The following is a 20532-nucleotide window of genomic DNA, read 5'->3' on the forward strand; positions in this document are numbered from 1 at the left end:
AGAGAAACAGATGGACTACAGTCTGTAATTGGAGAACTACAAAGTGCACCTATAAAGAAAGTGGAGCTTTCTTGAGTGTAGAAACAAGGAGGTGGTCATAATGATATTCCTGATCGGTGTATGCTGCAATACAGTGTAGCTCAGCCTAACTGTCATATACCATACTGAGCACCAATCAGAAACCAGCCTTCATTTATTTACTTTCCAGTCAAAATGGCTATTAAGCACAAATGATTAAGTTCTGAATATTCTGAAATTCTGACAACAGTAGAAATAAGATAATCCACTTGCATAAGGATTAGGAAAGTCAAAGGAAAAGAAGTGAAAAACAATTGCACATCAATAAAAAAAATGCAAATCAAACAAAGAAGCTGCTGGTGTTCTCAGAAACATGGACTGACCACCCCAGAGTCCGGACCTCAACATCACTCAATGGGGTGTTGCGAGAACCCAAAAACGACTTTGGAGGTGTGAAAAAACATCCCTGCAGATTTCTTTGAAAAACTAAAAGCAAGTCTCCTTGAATGGAAGCTGTAATGAAGGCAAAGCATAAACACATTAAATACTGAAGATTGTGAGATTACATTTCGCTGTTGAGGCTTCTGCGTAATTTTCTGTTAAATATGTTTTCTACTTTTTTCCTGATGCTGAAAAATGAATAACTCAATGGTCCTTTTGACTGGCCATTCTGTGGCTTACCACTCCACAGTCTGGCCTCGGAATGACCTTTAGAAATGTTACTTTAGCTCAGGAGGCAGACATCCCATTTGTGAGGAAAGTATTTTTCTCTACAACAAAAAAATGTGGAACTTTGTTCCTATCATTACAGGCAGCAGTGCATGACCAGGTCTAACACCACCATTCAGAAAGCATTTTGCATTTGATTGCATGACCTTGTTTACTGGCAGCTGTTTCATCTACCCACTAGAACAAAAGTGCTGTGTGCCAGTCAGATGAACACTTGAATGCAGGCCTAGGAACATGGATATCGAAAGGATGGTATTATCTTGTTTAATATTCAAAAGGCAGACAAATGCCATTTGATTCTCGGCTTCCTTGTAGTGCTATTAAAGCTGAAAGAGGTCTTAATATTTGCAGACTCTGTTTGAGTCAATGTCTGGGTCTAATTAAACTCGAATGCTGAAAATGTGTAGAAGTGCCCCATCTCTCAGGGTCAAGCTACCGTGCTGTCCGAGCAGCTGCGCGACCGGAACAAGCCTCGCCCGCATTCAGCACCACGGACAGCTGCTGCGCCTGGCAGGAAGTGGACATCGTTTGTTTTTATCCCACCCGTATTTCGACAAACCCCGCCGGTAGCGCTGCTATTGGCTAGTAGTTCATACTAACAAGCCGCTGAGATGTATGAGTATGAATTAACAGCCAATCCTAGCGCAGGAGGCGGGATCTGCCGGAATACAGGCGGAAATACAGGCGTACTAAATACGGGTGTTGAAAGCGTTCGGAATACAGGTGGGAAAAAACAAATCGCCGTTCGTTTCCTTTCATTGAAAGAGCTGCGCGCCCCCATCTCAACCCGCCCCCCACCCCCACCCTCTCTCTCTCTCTCTCTCTCTCTTCCACGCGCATCCCTCGCACTGACTGGCCCCCTGAACACACGTAAGCAGCGGCGTCGCTCCGGCCGCGTGCAGAGCGATTGCAGCGTCCGCGCCCGCAGCCTCCGCGCGCGAATTACCCCCAGCATTCCGACAATCTTACGACCGCGTTTTGTGAATTAGTCGATTAGTCGAGCTCGGCCAGCCCCGGCTCCAGCTCTGCGCGGTCCGTCGCTGATTCGAAGCCAAAAGAGCGAAGACAGAGAAAAGAGGCAAAAATGTTGGATCCGTCATCCAGCGAGGAGGAATCGGACGGGATAGTGGAGGAGGAGAGCAAAGAGGCGCTGGCGCCGCAAGCGAGCTTCTCTCGCGTCTCGCCGAACCGGAGCAGCGAGAGCTCGGACAGGCTGCAGCCCAGCAGCCGTGGCAGCAGCGCCAGGCCGGCCAGCCCGAGCCCCACGGCCGCTGGAGAGCAGGAGAAGGAGGACGCGGAGAGGCTGCAGCGGGAGGAAGAGGAGAGGAAGAGGAAGCTGCAGCTCTACGTGTTCGTCATGCGCTGCGTCGCGTACCCGTTCAACGCCAAGCAGCCGACCGACATGGCGCGGAGACAGCTGAAGGTAAGAGCGCGCTCGGAGGGGGGGAGGTGGAGCCTGCGCTGCTCTCACCTTCACTGGCTCGCTTGGTTCACCCCCCCAACACACACACACACACACACACACCGTAATCATCACCACCAAAACATGATAACAAGGCCGAGCCGCAGCTCCGTTTCTAACGTTCTGCTGTTATATAAGGCAGCACAACAGCAGCGGGGATGAAGGATGGATGTGTGTGAATGTGTGGGGTGGTCGCACAGTCTGCTGCTGGTGGGACAGTGGTATTTCAAACGCAGCCTCGCGCCCTTCGTCCTTCACGGCGGCCCGGGACAGCTGCCCCGTTCCTGCTCTCCTCCGGAGGCTCCTGATGGAGCGGACCAAAATAAAGCAGTGTCATTGCCGTAGTAGGGGTCACGTGACCCGCGCGGTGGCGCGCGCGCCCCGTGCAGCACAGCCCCACTTCGCTCCGCGCGCGCCATCCACCGCCCCGCTCATTCATCTTCCAAGGTGACTTTAGGGCCAAGATGCAAACGCGAGATCGGCCGCGTGCGCAGAGGGCCGCGCGCTACAGCGCTCACCCCGACTAGATGGATGTGCATGCCAGTTTGCTGAAGTCGAGTGAATTTATTGGCCTTTTTAATAACAACAACTAAATACTTTTTTCTTAACCGTTGTGATGGCAGAGACTGCTTATATTAAAATATTATTAGTATCGTGATAATTATTATTATTAATTAACTATACTACCGTTGCTTCTGTTTCTAATAACAAAATAAAAACAACCAATTAGGCAAGTTAACTTATTATTATTATTATTATTATTATTATTATTGTTGTTGTTGTCGGGTTTATTATTAGGTGTGCTTTTTCTCCATTCTTTATTCAGTTCCAAACGGTCCTTATTATTACTACTCTTGCTCGTGTAGTCACAACTCAAGGTTTCCTATGTTAAACACATTTTCAGGTCTACAGCCCAGTCTATCTATTTTTTCTATCCCTCTCTTTATATTTTTCCCAGTTAACTTTTTTCCTTCAACTTCTCTGAGTCTAATAATGCTGAGCTATGAAGCTTCACATTATCCCACTGCTCTGCTGTGTATTTGATCCTTCTAGCTTTCATTCCTCCTCTGTCCTCCCAAAGGAAACTGATTTTGCAAATCCCTCAGTGTTCAAGGTAGAGCCACAGAATTCTTGTATACCTTAAAGCTACATGAAACAGGCCTGTTTTTGTGTTCTTACTCCCATGCATCCTTTTCAGTCCTCTGTTCATTTGGCTTATTGCCCCTGTTGACTGCAAAATCCTTTTTCAAAACTGCCCCCATATTTACAGTGTTAAATCTAGAACAACTAAACTTGATATTAAGTTTCAGGCTACTGGCCCATTACATAATCCTGCTTTGCATACAGATTGCCTCTTTTGTTATCATCCGGCTATCTTGTTTTTTTTTTTTTCATTCTTTCTTTCTTTCATCCCAGTCCTGGTATAAAGCTGCAGGCTATTGATCACAGTATGCTGCAGAGTGTCATACTGTTACCACTCTTGTGTCTGATCCTGATCTTGCATGGACGCACTACAGCACCCATCTAATTCCCCTCAGTTATTGATCCAGGTTGATCACTTACAATTTACAACAAGCTCTTAACAGCTGGAGGTCACTAGCCTGCTACAGACATGGCCAGATGGATAAAATCAATTAGGCCATACTTGTTTTTGATCCATCTTCAAAAGGGAAGGAATTAGTCTGATTATGAAATTCATCTCACAAATCAAATTCACCCATGGTGTAAATGTCTCACGTGATGAACCAAATTCTCTTCTTGAGCTCAGTTAATTTCCCAGTTTTGAAGATTTGAAATGGAGCTGACCTTGGGTCTTGTAACAGGCAAATTCTTCAGTGGAATGAATTTAGAATGTTGTTAATTATCATGGTGGAGCCTTATGTGTCTGAACAGATCAGTCTTACCCAAATCATCCTTAAAATTGTGTTTATTGTGTGGAAGAAGTAAAGGGTACTGTGAAAATGAGGCAAAAATATTCTATACAAGAATTCCTTGTTAAAGCAGACAGATATTAAATGAAGTCTGTACTGTTTGACCTAGAAAGAGTTTGACCTCCATAGCACAAACATTTTAAAGCACTCATTTCAGCTAGATGGATGTGTTTTGCTTAAGTCGAGTGGATACTTTGGCTGCTTCGCAGATTTTAGGCACGACTTTGACCAGTCATTTTCTTTTTTTTTAACCATCTCCTTTTCTTCCTATGTTCTGTTCTGTCTTATGGAACAAACTGCTTACATATGCATTCATTTACTGGTCCTTATATGCACAGAATAAGGGGTAAATATGGAAAAAGCAAAGAAAAACATCCAGACATAGCTTTCACGTTGTAGTGTTTAACACAATAAGTTCTTGTTATCCATGTTAGGATGCCAGATGGACAATGTTACAGCAGATGCAAACACCAAGAGCTGAGTGAAAAGCAGTGTACACATTAGCAGCAGCCCAATTTAGCTCTTTTTGGTCCTGTGTGTAGCCCTGTGAACTCTGACCATTATATCACTCGGTGGAGTATCTGGTGCGAGTCAGTAAAAGACATCAAGGCTCTGATTCTCCCACTGGGAGTGAGTTCAGTTTAGTGAGTCAGTGCTGGTGGTATTTGGGTCATTGGTATGAATTTTAGTGTTGAGTCACTGCTGAAGTCTCTAAAGCGCAGGAGAGTCACTGCAGTCAATCACTGCCATGATTCAGAGTCATGTGTGTGAATCATCACAGTGAAGGACATCCGTCAATTGCAAGCACAAAATGAGTGACACATCTGCCATTCTGCTCTATCTGTTTCTCAGATATAAATTGGATGTGTATGGTGAGGTCGATGTGACTGGCATAGCAAAATCCCTTTTCAAGTTAGCCTAAGGAAGGGTAATTGTGAAATTCACTTCACAATGTAAATTTACCCACATATTTTGGTGTAAATTTCCCACATAACGAACCAAATTCCCCTCTTGAACTCAATTTCCCAATTTTGAGGATTTGAAATGGAACTGGCTCCAGGTCTTGTAACAGGCACACTTTTTTATTGAAATGAATTCAGAATGTTGTTAATTATCATGGCTGACTGTGAAAAGAGGCTTATGTGTCTGCACAGACCAGTCTTACCCAAATCATGCTTGAAATTGTATTCATTTTGTCAAAGAAGTGAAGGGTATTGTGAATAATGAAGTAAAATATTTTATCTAGTAGAATCTCTCATTATCAAGTACACAGATATTGAATGACCTAGACATAGTTTAATCTCCATGGCATATAGATTTCTAAAGCTGTGCAAAAACATTTTAAAATGGCTTGAACTTTGATATTGACTTCAATTTATATTCATGTTACCTCACAAGAAGGACTTTTGAAAGATTAAGTGTAGAAAAAAAGAGGCCCCAATTAAGATACTTTGCTCTAGTTGGGGGTGGCCCAAGGTTCAAACTGAGGAGGGGCAGAGGGGGTCCCAGACCTGCCATAAGAATAAACAAGCCCCATTCAACAGACAAGATACGTGCTATTTCCAAAGTGATATGTTCACACAAGGTGACCCTTTTTTTCCCTAAATTTTCATTGAGTTCAACGTTAGATTCCTCCCAATGGATAAACTACAAATTCACACTGTCCAAATTTGTAAAGTAGCTGTAGAATCTAGTGCACTGAGCTGCACTGTTATAATTTAAAACTGGGGAGCATTAAATTTTGCTGTGTAATTTTACAGCATAATTTGGTTGTACATCAAAATAATTTTTTACTGCCTAAATAATGTATTTTACTTCATTAACTGAGAAAAGGAGGGCTATTAGACCTACTTGCCTCATCTTTTCACGAGTGTCTAAGTGTAAAAAATCATTTAAATTGATATGATATGATAGATATGATGTTAAAAGACTTCTGCCTAGAATTACTTGTGAAATAATCACCGAGGTAAACCTTACAAAAATACTTGGTGAAAATAGAGTATATAAATATACCAAGTCACCTCATAGTGAGACTTTCCACCAGGTGACCCCCCAAGACCTCCACCACAATTTGAACCCTGGGGTGGCCAATGAGCTATTACTCATCTAGAAAGTATGTGGTTATTCCGATATAATAAGTAATTACTTAAATAAGACATTATTGACATGTTACAAAACACACATTCATTTTTGTCTGGTGGGATGAACTGAACCTGAGTTGTGTGCCAAGTGCATTTGGAAACACAGTCAGTATTTACTATCAGCTTTGGTGAATCAGAACCTCCTCCCAGTATATTGCACTTTCAGAGGGAGTATCTCTATTTTTTTCTACATCATTTAAGCACAGCAGCTGCTCTTTACACTGTGTAAAAAATATGATGAATGGACCAGTGGAAATGGCATTTTGGAGATACCTTTTTGTTGTTGTTGTTCTTTTCTTTTTTTTTTATTTGAGACAGCAGTGATATGCATCGAGGCATTGATTTGTGCTGTGGAGCCGTTACACATGCTTAGTAATTTGCAACAGCCACATTTTAACAGCAAAATAATGCCAAAAAGTGCAACAGTGGAAAATATTAGTAAATCTGCCTCTAAGACATTACAGCAACCCCAGCCACCCATGTTTGTGGGCTGATTCTTTTGTGCTTAAGAATATAATTTTGCTGATGTCTGCAGAAGAAGCCTTTTCTATAATTGCCTATTATCGTCTTTTTGGTCCCTGTCCCGTTGTCTATTCACATGACCTGCAATACTTAGATGATCATTTACTGATTGACTATCAAATCAAAGGCCCCTACAGCACTAAGAGCTTCCTATTGTCGACCCTACTTTCCTATTCATTTCACCTGAATTAGGCTCTTACTCTGGCCCAAAAATAATTAAGCATATAATTGTATATTCAAGACCGGATGGAAGGGATGTTTCTTTGAGCTTAGAATATGACTATAATAATAATACTGAAGGCAAGCCTGTACATTGCATTGTCACAGGACTTGTGTGGGTGTGCGTGTCTCTCTGTGTGTTTTTGCATGCCTGTGACAGGCCTAGTTAGTTCTTTGTATGAACTGCAGTGTTGTGCCTTGAAGTAGCAGTAACTGACCTTATGAAAGAGAACACAAAAGAGCTATTACACTCTGTCACTAGCTATCGGGCCCTTTGAGATTCTTTTTAGCTCGTGTAATCGCCTCCCCCAACTCTGCATGCACAAATGCACACACATGCATTTCTTCTTTCCTTGTAGCTCTGTAGGACTGTGTCATTATTGTGCATTCAACATGCTGTCTCACTGCATTGCTCTACATGTATAGAATATGTGGTACAAATCAGTGCTATCAAAACAAAACCTCGTGATAGTTTTTTCATTTAATATTTATCTTTTTTTTTTCATTTTCTTGAAAATGTCATCCACCCTGTACATTGTATGACATTTCATTATGAATGGTCCAATAGAAATGCTCCGAAATTAATTGGAAGAAAGTCTTGTTATAACCGTGACAAAATGCAGTAATGTGCAGAAGTCTGAGACCTTCCTTAATTTATTTTATTTCTTTTCCATCAAAATTACCATTATGTACTAATAACGTATTTTTTCAGCTCTCAGCATCAAGAAAACGGTATAAAACATATTTAGCAGAAAATTACCCAGACAACTCAACATATGATATAATATAGATTTTTTCAGCATTTAGCATTTCCACGCTTTGCCTCTCACAATCCAAGTAATCCCAAACACATTGTCATGTTGAGATCTGGACTCTGTGGTGGTCAGTCAGAACTGTGAACAACAACAGCTTCTTTGTTTGATTTGCAAATTTTCTTTTTTTTTTGTCTATTTCCTCTTCTCAGTAGCTGCTTCTTGACAGCAGACTCATAACATTAAATTGTCTTCTCACAGTGGAAGGATGGACAGAAACAGATCTGAAGTGAGAGTGGAGCTTGATTTTCTCCTCTCTCTACAAGATGAAAGCTTTAAAAACTGTTATGATGGTGGTCTGGCAGGATTTGAACGGTTGTTAAGAGCCTCATTTTCTCTTTTACTCATTTTATGAGCTCCAGTTTGGTAACTTATTTTCTTTTGAGTTCCCCTTCTTTATTCAAGTGGATTATTTTACATCTAATAACCTAATGGCTATTGTGACTGGCTAAATAAATGAAGGGTGGTCCTTGACATTTGAACAGTACTTTATAATATATTAGGATTTTTTTGCATTCGAAAAGATTTTTTGCCCCAAATTACCATTTCTGAGTGAGCTCTAGGATTAACTTGGTATTTGGGCCTCCTGTAGTTTATAGCAAATAAGTACAGAGTAGTAAAAACAGTGGTAGCAGCCACCTTGAAGCCTGAATTCTGTTTGTACGTTTGTCCATGTTTATAGTCATACAGTGTCAAAAACCACATAATCAAGTCTATTTGAGATTATTTTAGAACTCAACATAGCTTGAGGCAAGTGTGATGATTTAAGCTGCAGTTTTCACAGTGCTAACAGTGACTATTAGCTTCTCTTATTTGTTAGCTACCTTAGCCTCGTAGCTATGGTGCAAAATTGGCAGAGCTATCACTGTAAGATCATCTTAACTTTTCTAACAAGTGCTCTAAAAGAACGCTGTCTTTCATCTCCCGATGATCTTTGTGTTGCAGTGAAGTTGTGAAGCCAGGCCCATGGCAGTTTTTCTGAACGTGAAAACTCTTGGTGAATGAGAAACGAGTTACTCAATCAGGCTTCGTGCTTCTGACTGTTTGTTACAATGGGTGATGATGAGAGCAACTCCATTACCCTTCGCTGCAGTCAGAGCGCAACAGAGCGAGGCTGCAGGCCACATGATTATCTCCTTCTTCAGAGCGGGATGCAAATCAGGGCAGCATTGTGTGATGGGTGAAGTTAGCGTGGCTGTAATAGTAGCCAGTCTGGCAAATTCACTTTCACTCTCCCCTGATTTTCCCTTGAGATCTTTTTATGGAGCCGCGTTTGCACTTATGTGTTTGTGTGTGTGTGTGTGTGTGTGTATGTGCGTGTGTGTGCGCATGTATGGTGTGTGTGTGTGCATGAGTGTGGCCCTTCACCCCACTCATGCACTCTTATGGATCAATATGTCAGTCACAAGCCATGTGATCAGCATGAAACATGAGACATTAAGGTAATCAGAGAGGGACATGAGGGACAAGCAGAAAAAAAGACTAAGAGAGTGCAAGAGGCATGCAGATGAGTCTCAGGCCATAGCAGATCAATAAAAAGATTAACTGAAAAACATTTCTTTGATCTGCATCCATGAAAACTCTAAAATACCACCAGCTCATAATATGGAACTGATAGGAGTGATAGGAGAGGAAGTTCAGAATATTTTGTTTTCTTGCAGCCGCTCGGCAGTGAAAAGGGCAAAGATAAAGACATTTCGAGTTTAGTTGTACGAACAGGCGGAAGACAAGCTGCGCTCTCCACTAACTCATTTCACTTTAGCAGGTGAACAAGCCGAGCGGAGTCTGAGATTAGAACAGACCTGACAGCACAGTATCCACATGCTACGCACTGACAGCAGTGATTTCATCCAGGATAGCCTTGAACTCTGGCTGGTAAAACATTGCACGAACACACAAAGCCACTGCTGTTGAATCTTAAGGGACATCAGCCATTTTTATTCTGACGAATCAGAGCCAAGAGAAAAAAAAGAGGCAGGATTCAATTAGGAATTCATGTGCATTCACTAAATGGTTCCCCAGTGGAGGATTAGTTTGTCACAACCCAACCAGAGTAGCTTTTACTATAATCCACTGCTATAGTAAACACATCAACTATGTCTTGTATGGAAGTTACCATCTTTAAACAAAGGCACTGAATCTTTTTTATTGAGCTGGTTAAATGTATCTGATATACTGTGGAAAAAACAGAGTGAATTTCATCCTCTAATATCCATTGTTGTTGAAACGTATTAGAATAGACGCCTTTGCTTTCTAGTCACTGCTAAATACTAAGTTAGCTATAGGCACTGCCAATAGAATGAGACCCTCTGGAGCAACCTTACATTGGTTACCAATTGTGAGCGTTGGCTAGAGGGGTATAAAGCCCCTCAGCATTGGGCTGTAGAACAGTAGAACAGCGTTCTCTGGATGATGGAGTAACATCACTTGGGATAGTTTGGAGCAGCATTTGTGATCCAGAACTAATCCCTCAGCATCACTAAAATGTGGCCAAATGCAATGAAATCCTCACAGCAATGGTCCAACATCTAGCACAAAGCCTTTTCAGAAGAGTAGGGACTATTATTGTAGCAAAGGAAGGGCAAACTCCTTATCAATACACTTGATTTCAGAAGAAACACTGGACAAGCATGTATAGCACACCATGAAGTCTATAGAGACACCACTCAGGATCAGCTGCAGATACTGCTGATAAATCCATAGTTCGCTAAAGACACCCGCAGCTTGCACTGTGGCCTGAAACAAGAAGATGGTTACGCCAGAGGAAATTAAATCAGACTCATGTAGGGCAGATAAAGAGGAATGAGAGGAAGTGAGAGAGAGAGAGAGAGAGAGAGAGAGGTGCAAGCCGTCAGGGCGAAAGAAGGTGGTGTGTTTAGAGAAAGGATAAAACAGTGGCAGAAGCAGTAAGAAAGAGCAAGAGAGAGAAAGCACAGAAAGAAAGATAACCGCTGTAAAGCCTGGTGAATTGAGGGTGAGCAGGTTAAGAGAGGATTTTGTGCAGATGTGAGATGCCTGAGGTAGAACCGTATCTACTGATAGATGTTTTGGAGATAAATTACTTTTTAAGACAAAGTTGGTTTAATCAGCCAGCACATTAAGGGGCAGGGAGGGAGGCATGTGTGGACCTATGACAGTTTGATAGGGGGCTGTATTTGCAGTCCTCAAGAATGTAACAGGACATTTATTAAACAATGTACAGTACTGAGCAGACCATACTAATCTTTAGTCAAAAATAACAAAAAATATGTAGAGAAAGTGGGACTCAACAACCGTGCAAGACCTGGTAGACCACCAAAATCGTCACCAACAGATAAACAGTACTTAAAGCTTTCATCCTTGAGAGAGGAGAAAACCAAGTTCCACTCTTCATTTAGATCTGAAAAATCCACAGGTGTGTCTGTCAGTGCTATGGGTCTGAAATGTATTACGTGCGTAACTGTCCAGGGAACGGAATCAGGCAAATAAGAAAAATACTGCTGGTGTTCTCAGAACAAAGGACCCCAGAACCCAGACCTCAATTTCATGGAATGTGTTTGGGATTATTTGGATTGTGAAAAGCAGAAAATGGAACCAACTTCTAAGACTGAACTTTGGAGGTGTGTTAAATATCCCTGCAGGTTCACCTGGAAAAACTCAAAGCACGTTTACAAGAAATAGAAGATGTAATAAACGCAAAGGGTGGACCTGTTAAATACCGAAAAAAATGATATTATCATTTAGCTGTGAAGGGTTATGCGTAATTTGCTGTTAAATATTTGTTTTCTGCTTTTTCCGTATGTTTTCTGCTTTCTCCATATATGTTTTCTGCTTCCTGCATGTATATTCACTGTTTTCTGCATACATGTTTTCAGATGTTTGTACAGTACTTTACATTTACATGTAAAGCACTCTCACTGTCATATCCAAACCTCATAACTAAATATGCCATTAGCATACATTAAAGTTATGAATATGTATTTCCTTCTCCCACAAAAGCTTCAGAGACTGGGTTTTGTTACAATACATTCATAATTCTCATGGTTTCATTTATTTTGCAGTTTCATATTACACATCAGCTGCCATAATGAAGAGTAGGCACATTCTTGCATGCGCTATCAAAATAAACTGACCATATATTTCTAATTCTGTCTCCTGTATGTTTTATTGAGAAAGCTATAAATGTTACAATCTGCCTGCACAGTTGGGTTCTTACAGATACCCTACTTAGGCCCCCATAACTGTACTAATGAGAGGCCTATTATTCTAAAAACAGAATGTCCTACTGCATTGCTAATTATAGGCAAATACACAGTATGTCTAATTTATGTTGCTAGTAAGACCTAATAGGCATCTCACTCTCCCACTCTTTGAAGGTAGACAGCTCAATTAGGATCAAGAGCAAGACTAATGATCCTATCCACTAGTTACAATACATATCAAACCTACAGTCAGAAAAGTTCATGGGAAAGTAAGCATTTGGAGCAAATCTGTGGGTGTTCAGTGAGAATGTTGAGCTGCAAGGTACCTAGCTGGTTCTGCTTTGGTGAATGAAGAAAATGCTGACTAATACTGGCCTTAGCATTGATTTTTTTCTTCTTTTACAAAGAACAGGGCTATTTGTGTGGGATACGGATGGTAATTTACACAGCTATTATAATGAGAAAAGAGGCGGTATCCATTAAAGAAGAAAGGGGGTGGAGTACGTGCTCTTAACACTAAGAGCAACAGCACACCAGCTGTTTTTAGAATCAATATGAACACACACACATGCATGCTCACAGTAGTGGGTAGGTTTTGTTGTAAAGGCCAAAGACTCTCTTACTCGGGCACATGCACGGAAGGACCCAAGAGGGTTCTTGAGCCCCTGCCCTTTTGCCCTCAGACTGTTCAAGTGCCCTCTTGTTCACTGTGTGTAATAATTGTGTTTTATGTGGTCTCCATCATTGTACAAGATGCATTTCGTTGAGGTATAGTTGGCTTAGCCACGTTAGAAAAATAATATGACACATAGACTCAATACACACATTCATATAAAATAGACAGAATAGTGGATAACACTAGCACTGTATATGCTGGAGACTGGTAGAAATAAGGATTTCTAACACTAGTTTTGCTTTCTGATAAAAATAATTAGACTGTATAAGAGTGTATGCCTTGTGCTGTAAGTTAAATGAAAATTCAGTCATGTCCACTGTGCCCTTTTTCTCCTTAAACCCCCATCCCCCAAAATGTCTGTGGATGGGTCTGATTCTGCTGTTACTCCTCCCCCACCCCCTCACACACACATTCACGCTCGCATATTGCCACAGACACTATACTGTAAAAAAGCTTGCTGGATAAACCTAAATGTACTTGATGTGTTAACAAGCAGTTTAATTGGTTTTGTTGAGACTTGAACAAGCCATAAAACGAAGCACAAGAAAGCAGCATCTTAAATGAACAAAAGCAATGTTTTCCATCTATCCTAATCTCATGAACACTTTAAATCAACCTTAACTGTCCGGTTTCCAGTTTTTCAAGGAGAAAGATCCTCTTTACTTTTTCCACATCCCATCAATCTTTAAGCCCAGCCCTCTCCTGCTTACCCCCAACGAACAACTACTTGTTATAACACAACCACAGAGTAGGCCAGGCCTGATAGATCAAGCTTTTACTATAAATCACTGATAAATTCATTAAGCCACTGAATCATGGTCTAATGAATCTAATATAAATAGGAAAGGCTAGACTCAAATTCACCCTTTAATGTACATTGATGTTAAGAAATGTATTGGAGAGCGGGACACAACCTGACACATTTTGTTTTTTGCTAAAAAAAAATGTAAAAAATATTTGAGCAAGATTAATTTACACATCTCTGCTACAAATCAAAGCATCAGCTTTATTTCAAGCAGACAAGTATAAATGTTAAAGCTTACCCCATCCGCTGAGTTAAATGTTACAGGCTGATGAGTTTGTTAAATAAAGATGTTTTAAACACAATTCAGTACAATTCTATACTGTTTGAATCAGACTAATAAACATAATATATAAAAACATCTGTATCAATGTGATCTGTGAAAAGAGGCTGTTTCAAATGCTGGTAAATTTATTTTAGTCCATAAAGTAGAAAAGCAAATGTCAGCATAATAAAACTGAATTATATTCTATTTACATGACATCTATTGAACTTCTTTGATGAATCTGTGAATAAAATGTTAAAAAATGAACTGTTTATATGAGAGGGAAATTGACTGCTTTCACTGTTTACATAAGGGGCATTAGTTGTAAAACTTCATCAAAATGCACCCTGCCATGTAGAAGCTGTGCTTTAGCCTAGCTAGCTCAACTTGTGAGCTGATTACATGCTGATTACACACACACACACACACACACACACATCTTCTAAGCCGCTTATCCTTCTGGGTCACGGGGGGAGCTGGAGCCTATCCTAGCAGTCATTGGGTGGAAGGCAGGATACACCCTGGACAGGTCTGCTTACAGGCACAATAATTAAAATAATATAGGTGTAAATTCTTACAATAAAAAAGTAACTTTCATGAATTAACCATGGCTTGTATGGTAAATCTCGAGAAACATCTGTCCAACATCTGGTGTGAAAATATTGTGCTTCTCAACTGGCCTCACAGACATATTTAACATCTCTCTTAGCTGGTGTGTTGTGCCAAAAAGTTTTAAAGAATCAGTTATCCTTCCTGTGCCTAAAGTTGCTAATACCACCTCACTGAATGATTTTAGACCCATAGCACTTACTTTAGTTGCTATGACAGCATTTTAGCATATTATCCTGAAGTCACATACGGCTTCAGTATTGGATTCATATGAATTTGCTTATTGAGCCAGTCGATGGGTCACCAATGCCATCTATCTCTGTATCATATCTTTATCATATTTAAATCTGGCTAACAATTATGTATGTGGTTTATTCATAGATTTCATGCCTTAAAACAGTGAGTATCGCTAAGCTCTTTCAAAAGTTGATAGATTTAAACATTGTCCCAGCTTTATGTAATTAATTTTTGGCCTTTTTAAGTGGATGGAAACAATCTGTTAAAATCAATCATTTAACATCACAGTGTTTGTCATTTAGTTCAGGGGTGCCTCAGGGCTATGTGCTATGTCTCTGTAGCTTCTCTGTCTGTACTAATGATCTCGTATCTCACAATGAATCTGTTAAAATTGTGAAATATACAGACAATACCACTATAATAGGCCTTATTACAGACAATAATGAGACCGGTTATCGGCAGGAGATAAATAGATTAGTACTAACAATGACCTCCTTAATATGTCAAAAACAATATAGATCATTGTGGATTATAGGAAGAAACAGAATGTAAAAACAGTGCAGGTTTTGGGACAGTCAATATCTGGTACTCACATTAGCAATTCTGTGAAATGGAACATTAATTCTAATCATATCATTAAAAAATCTCAAGAGTTCTTTTTAAGACAATTAAAAATACAGAATACGAAGAGATCTACTGGTTAAATTTTATTCATCCATTATTGAGAGTATTCTTACATCATCTATTACAGTTTGGTATGGAAATATAGATATTCAAGCTCATAATAAATTGCAAGGTATTGTTGGCAAAGCTCCACCAACCTGGACTGCTCACACAAGGCAGGTTGGGCCCATAGATGCCTGCTGTTGGCACGAAATTCCGAGATGCTTTTCTGCTCACTACAATTGTACATAATTTTTATCTTAATTACCTTTCTGTATTAGCCTTTCTGTCGGGTCGAACCACTCTGGCCATTCTCCGTTGACCTCTCTCATCAACAAGGCATTTCCATCTGCAGAACTGCCAATCACAGGATGTTTTTTCTTTATTGCACCATTCTTAGTGAATTCTAGAGATTGTTGTGCATGAAAATTCCAGGAGATCAGCAGTTATAGAAATACTCAGACCAGCCTGTCTGGCACCAACAATCATGGCACAGTCAAAATCATTTTTCCCCATTCTGAGGGTTGATGTGAACATTACTTGAAGCTGCTGGCCTGTATCTGCATGATTTTATGCTCTGCACTGCTGCCAAATGGCTGATTAAATAATTGCATTAGTAAGTAGGTGTTCCTAATAAAGTGCTCAGTGAGTTAATGTCTATAGACCAAAAATATGTAAAACTCGGTGCAGCCTCTCCCCTAAAAGTATACCATATAGTCTATAAAGACACTACTTAGGATTAACTGCAGGTTCTGTTGATGAATCTGTATTTCACTAAAGATATCTACACTTGCCACTACATTGAAAACCATACATTGGAAATGACATATCCATCATCTATTGTTGTTAAAAAATATATTACAATAGCTGTTCCTTGCTTTGCTCTGACTGCTAAATACTTTAACAGTTCGTTATCTGTTTTCCCATATCCCATCAACCTTTAAGCAACCCCACTGGCAGGCAGGCCTGGATGACCTTCTTCATTGCTCAAGGTTGAATAGCAAAAAGCATTCTGCTCAAGGTCCCGCTGGCTGGCAGGAGATAAAGGAAGCATCAGACGTTGCTCACGTGTGTTCAGACTGTAAAGTTCTCTCTGTGGTGTATGTGTAGAGAGTCATTCGTTCTGCGTTTCTGCTGTCTCTTCACTCAGAATAAGTATGCCTCCATGGGGAGCCATTTTACCGAGTCTGCCATGTCACATGTCTGAAATCCTTATTTTTAGCTGGATTAGGAGAGTTTCAGGCAAGTGCTCTCACCCCCACACACACATTAGCTCTCTCTTACAGACACACACATTAGTTCTTATCTCATGCACGGGCTGAAAACATACACACGCACTAGATATACAATTGTTTTCTTCTATCAAACCCAAGGTTGCTGAACATTTGTGCCCGAAGTTATTATTATTAATAACTTTATGAATAGCTTTATTAATAACATACATTGCATACATGAAAACACAGAGTACAACATTTAATTATTTAATTTAATGATTAATGTAAAAATAGAAGTGATTCAAAATAATTTCTCATGTACATAAAAATTAAGAGCTTTTTCCATTGTCAGGCAATTCCGTTTATATATATATATATATATATATATATATATATATGTGTGTGTGTGTGTGTGTATATATGACTTTTAGAGTAAGTAGATGTAACAAAGTTTTACTTTTAAGTCATTCTTCAACATTTCTATTAGTGCATTCTCCATGAGATTTGACACAGTAAAAAGGCAACTAGTGTTGTCTAATTCTGTAAAAAGAAAAGAAAGAAAAAAAAGACGAAAACAGAGATACAAGATTTTGCTCTAACACCGATTCTGTTGTGACACTGAGTTGCCAGCAGCACTGCTGTGTCTAATCCCCTTATACCAGCGCAACATACACTAACATGCCACCACCACGTCAGTGTCGCTGCCGTGCTGAGAATAATACACCACCTTTAAAATACCTGCTCTGTGGTGGTCCTGTGGGGGTGATAAAATGAAAATGAATGTATATACACGAAAGTTTACTTAATGTATACAATATAGTGTTCACAGTGGTGGTAATAGGAACCAGACATCCTACCTGATAAAAAATAATTCCTAATATGGTTACAGATACGCTGCCTGAAGCCTAAGACATTGTTTTAAAATTGTTTTGAGGGAAGCTTTTTATCATGAAACATATTTTTTAGAAATCCATTTACGGTGGAGAGGTACATGCAGGGCGTTGCGGGACAAAACAGAATCACAAAGAAAATCTCAATGTTTGAATAATGCAGGAATCTTTAACAATAGCAATAATTCTTCTTTAAGGTGCACACACTGAGCACACAGAGCTTGTATAATCTCCATAGAAAATCATTGCCAGTAGGATGAGACACTCTGGAGCAGCTGCACATGAGCCTAAGGTCACCATGCTCAATGACAATCGAGGTCTAAAGGGGTATAAAGCCCCCCAGCAATAGGCTGTAGAGCAGTGAAACTACATTCTCCATTCTCTGGATCATCCAGTACCTTTGGGATGAGTTGGAGTAGCAGTTGTGATCCAGAACTAATCATACAACATCAGAGGCTGTTCCTTCGGCAGGGGGGAGGGCTGTCTACAAACTATACATACATACATACATATATATATATATATATATATATATATATATATATATATATATATATATGCCTGTTTCATCATCATACAGTATTTCTTGTGCCTCCCATTTCATTCACCACTCTCTCTCTCTCGTTCTCTCTCCCTTATGTACTGCACTCCCCAGGAGGGGGTGAGGATGTAGAATCTGTCTTTTGGATGTTAGTTGCTTTTGATGGATCAGTGCATAGTCAGCTCTACAGCTACAGAACGCCAATAGTGTCCTTTTTTCTTACAGAAATTCTACCTCCAGGTCTTCCATTCCAATCTTTTAGCACACGTCTGCCCAGGGATGGAAATATCCTCAATCAGTCCTTAGTGTTACATCCACAAACAAACTCATGCATGCTAACACACATGCACTCACTGCACTCATGTGTATGTACATGCATACAAAAACAAGCACAGCCAAACAAATTGCATCATGTGTATTCCCATGCAATCTCCGTTATTGCCAAATAAATATAATTCCCTTGCTCAGTCACATTGAGCATTAGGGAGCTGCTTTGCTGCTTTCAATGATGAATAAGGCATTACAGTGTGTGCATGTGCGATGCAGTCTTACATAAAGCAAACACAAGCTTGTTTCTGGGGCAGCGCCTAGTGCAGCTTTTCGTGGCTTAGTGTAATGGGCTGCCTATGAGAATCATACATTTCAAAGCACAGTGGCATGCTATTGCTGTATGACGCTCTTTGAATGGACCTGCTTCAAAGGGATTAATCGTGAATAGTTGCATAATTTTGTGTTGTTCATCATGATTATTTGCATTTGCCTTATTTACCAAATTTACCCTAAAGAAAGATTTTTCTCTATCTATAGGATAATGAAAATGAAAAATGAAGTGAATGTAGGAGGATTTTTTTCCAAGTGATTTTGGAATTTTTCTTTTGGTCTATTAATAATAAAAATCATACAATTTGAATAGAATGTAAAGTGTAACTGGAGTTTTCAAATTATGCAAAAAAGTAAAAAAACCCATAAAAATAAATACAAGGTATTTGCATGACAGCAACAATATATACAGTCAGTGGTTCCAATTCCTCTGCGATTGTAGGCCTCTCACTCTCCCTATCATTCATACAGCTAATGTATTTTTGTCATGATGGAGGCTCTTGCGGGAAACTGTAGCTTTCCACTTTCTGATTGCTTTGTAGTTTGCTGCTTGTATATTGAACAGTTAAACTGAGGTCAGTGGAAATGATGGAACTGGGCAGGCACAAGTGCTTTGAAAATGGTCTGTTCTCAATGGTGATGTTGGACAGAAGGTTTACATTGGTCAGAGGGCTCTCGGTGCATTGGACAGATATTTCTGGGCCTCACCAGGGCACTCATTTACTCTGTGGCACCATTTCTGATTACCAATGCTTGATTTTAATGTAATGGCAGTAGTACTTTAATGGAATACAATAACTGTGGCCTTTTGCAATTAGCTAATTGTAGGGACCAAAGTCATGATTACATTTCATATACAATTAATTGTTCAGCCCTAATGTTCATTGCCCACTCTGATGCTTAGTGGGGAATTCCTGCTCCTTTTTCAGCTTTACCTGATATTAAAGGAATATTCTAGTGTTTTTCTAACTAATCTCCATCTTCCCCATCTGTGTTGTCCTGTTGATTACCATGTAAAATAAATTCCATGCATTTCCCAGTACCTAGACAAAAACCCACTGACTTGAAATTCTCTCATAAGTCATTCAGGCCTCAATCATTAAGTTATAATGGGCCCTTACTTAGCTATCTTTGGTGGGTCTCTACCTGGCTACCTTTTTTAGTGGTCAGGGACCTTTTATGACATCACAGCAAGTTTTATTAGGGCTGTGCTGTACTATGATAGCAGCATACTAACCATGGCATGTCAGAAACATTCTTTCACTGATCCATTCATTTATTTGTTTATAATGTTCATGCTGCATAGCTGCTACTAGTAGACAATACTAAAACCAAGTTATCTAAGAGGTTCTAGAAACCAAGCATCCTAAGCTAAAGCATACTGCCACAGCGGGTGTGGAAAATGTTTAAATCTTAACTTTGATGATTTTGCACAGAAGAAGACAGTTGTCACTGCTGACAATGATCTCTTAATTGGGCTAACTTAATTTGTATTTGGCTTTGGAAATGGGCATGCTGTACTCTGCTAAGGTATGATGTCAGACTTTTACAGGCCCCCAGGCACATATTTTGCATATGTGAAAATCAAAGAACGATCACAGAAACACTAGCTTGCTGTTAAAAAACTGAAAGCTTGACTGAGATTAAGGCAGATACTGGCCAAGCAGTGAATGGAGGAGAAAATAAAGTGGATGCTCAGGAAAAACTTGGAGGGCGTAAGGGTTATGATTGGCCGAAACACAAGGTTGAAATTAGTTCCGTATTTTTTGGTTGTGCTCTGGGCATGCCACTGTTAGAAAAAAAACACATTGCCAAAAAAACAACACTTTAATTTAATAACTTTCAGTGTAAGTTAACGTAACCACTTTCTGGACAATTTTTAATGGTTCATTTGTCATGAAAATTTGACATAAATAGAAGCTGGCATTTTTAAATTATGTCAAAAAATTTAAACTGACAAAAATGGCAAAACAAGGTTTTGTTCCAACAGCAACTATTTGCTTTTGTTACGGTTTTCTGG

General features: G+C 39.8%; 1 protein-coding gene across 9 annotated transcripts in view; it reads left to right on the forward strand.

Annotated features, from left to right (window-relative positions):
• The first annotated feature begins 1664 nt into the window (after positions 1-1664).
• Positions 1665-20532, forward strand: part of cadpsb (Ca2+-dependent activator protein for secretion b) — a 102027-nt gene continuing 83159 nt past the window's right edge. For 7 of the 9 annotated variants that reach the window (XM_036570947.1, XM_036570950.1, XM_036570946.1 and 4 more), the window contains exon 1: positions 1832-2170. In XM_036570947.1, the coding sequence (XP_036426840.1) occupies positions 1832-2170 (339 nt within the window). Of the gene's footprint in view, positions 2171-20532 lie in introns of all 9 variants that reach the window. The other 2 variants (XM_036570954.1, XM_036570945.1) reach the window with 1 other exon arrangement.

This window comes from Colossoma macropomum, unplaced genomic scaffold (assembly GCF_904425465.1).
Source record: "Colossoma macropomum unplaced genomic scaffold, Colossoma_macropomum, whole genome shotgun sequence".
NCBI classification, from domain to species: Eukaryota; Metazoa; Chordata; class Actinopteri; order Characiformes; family Serrasalmidae; genus Colossoma; species Colossoma macropomum.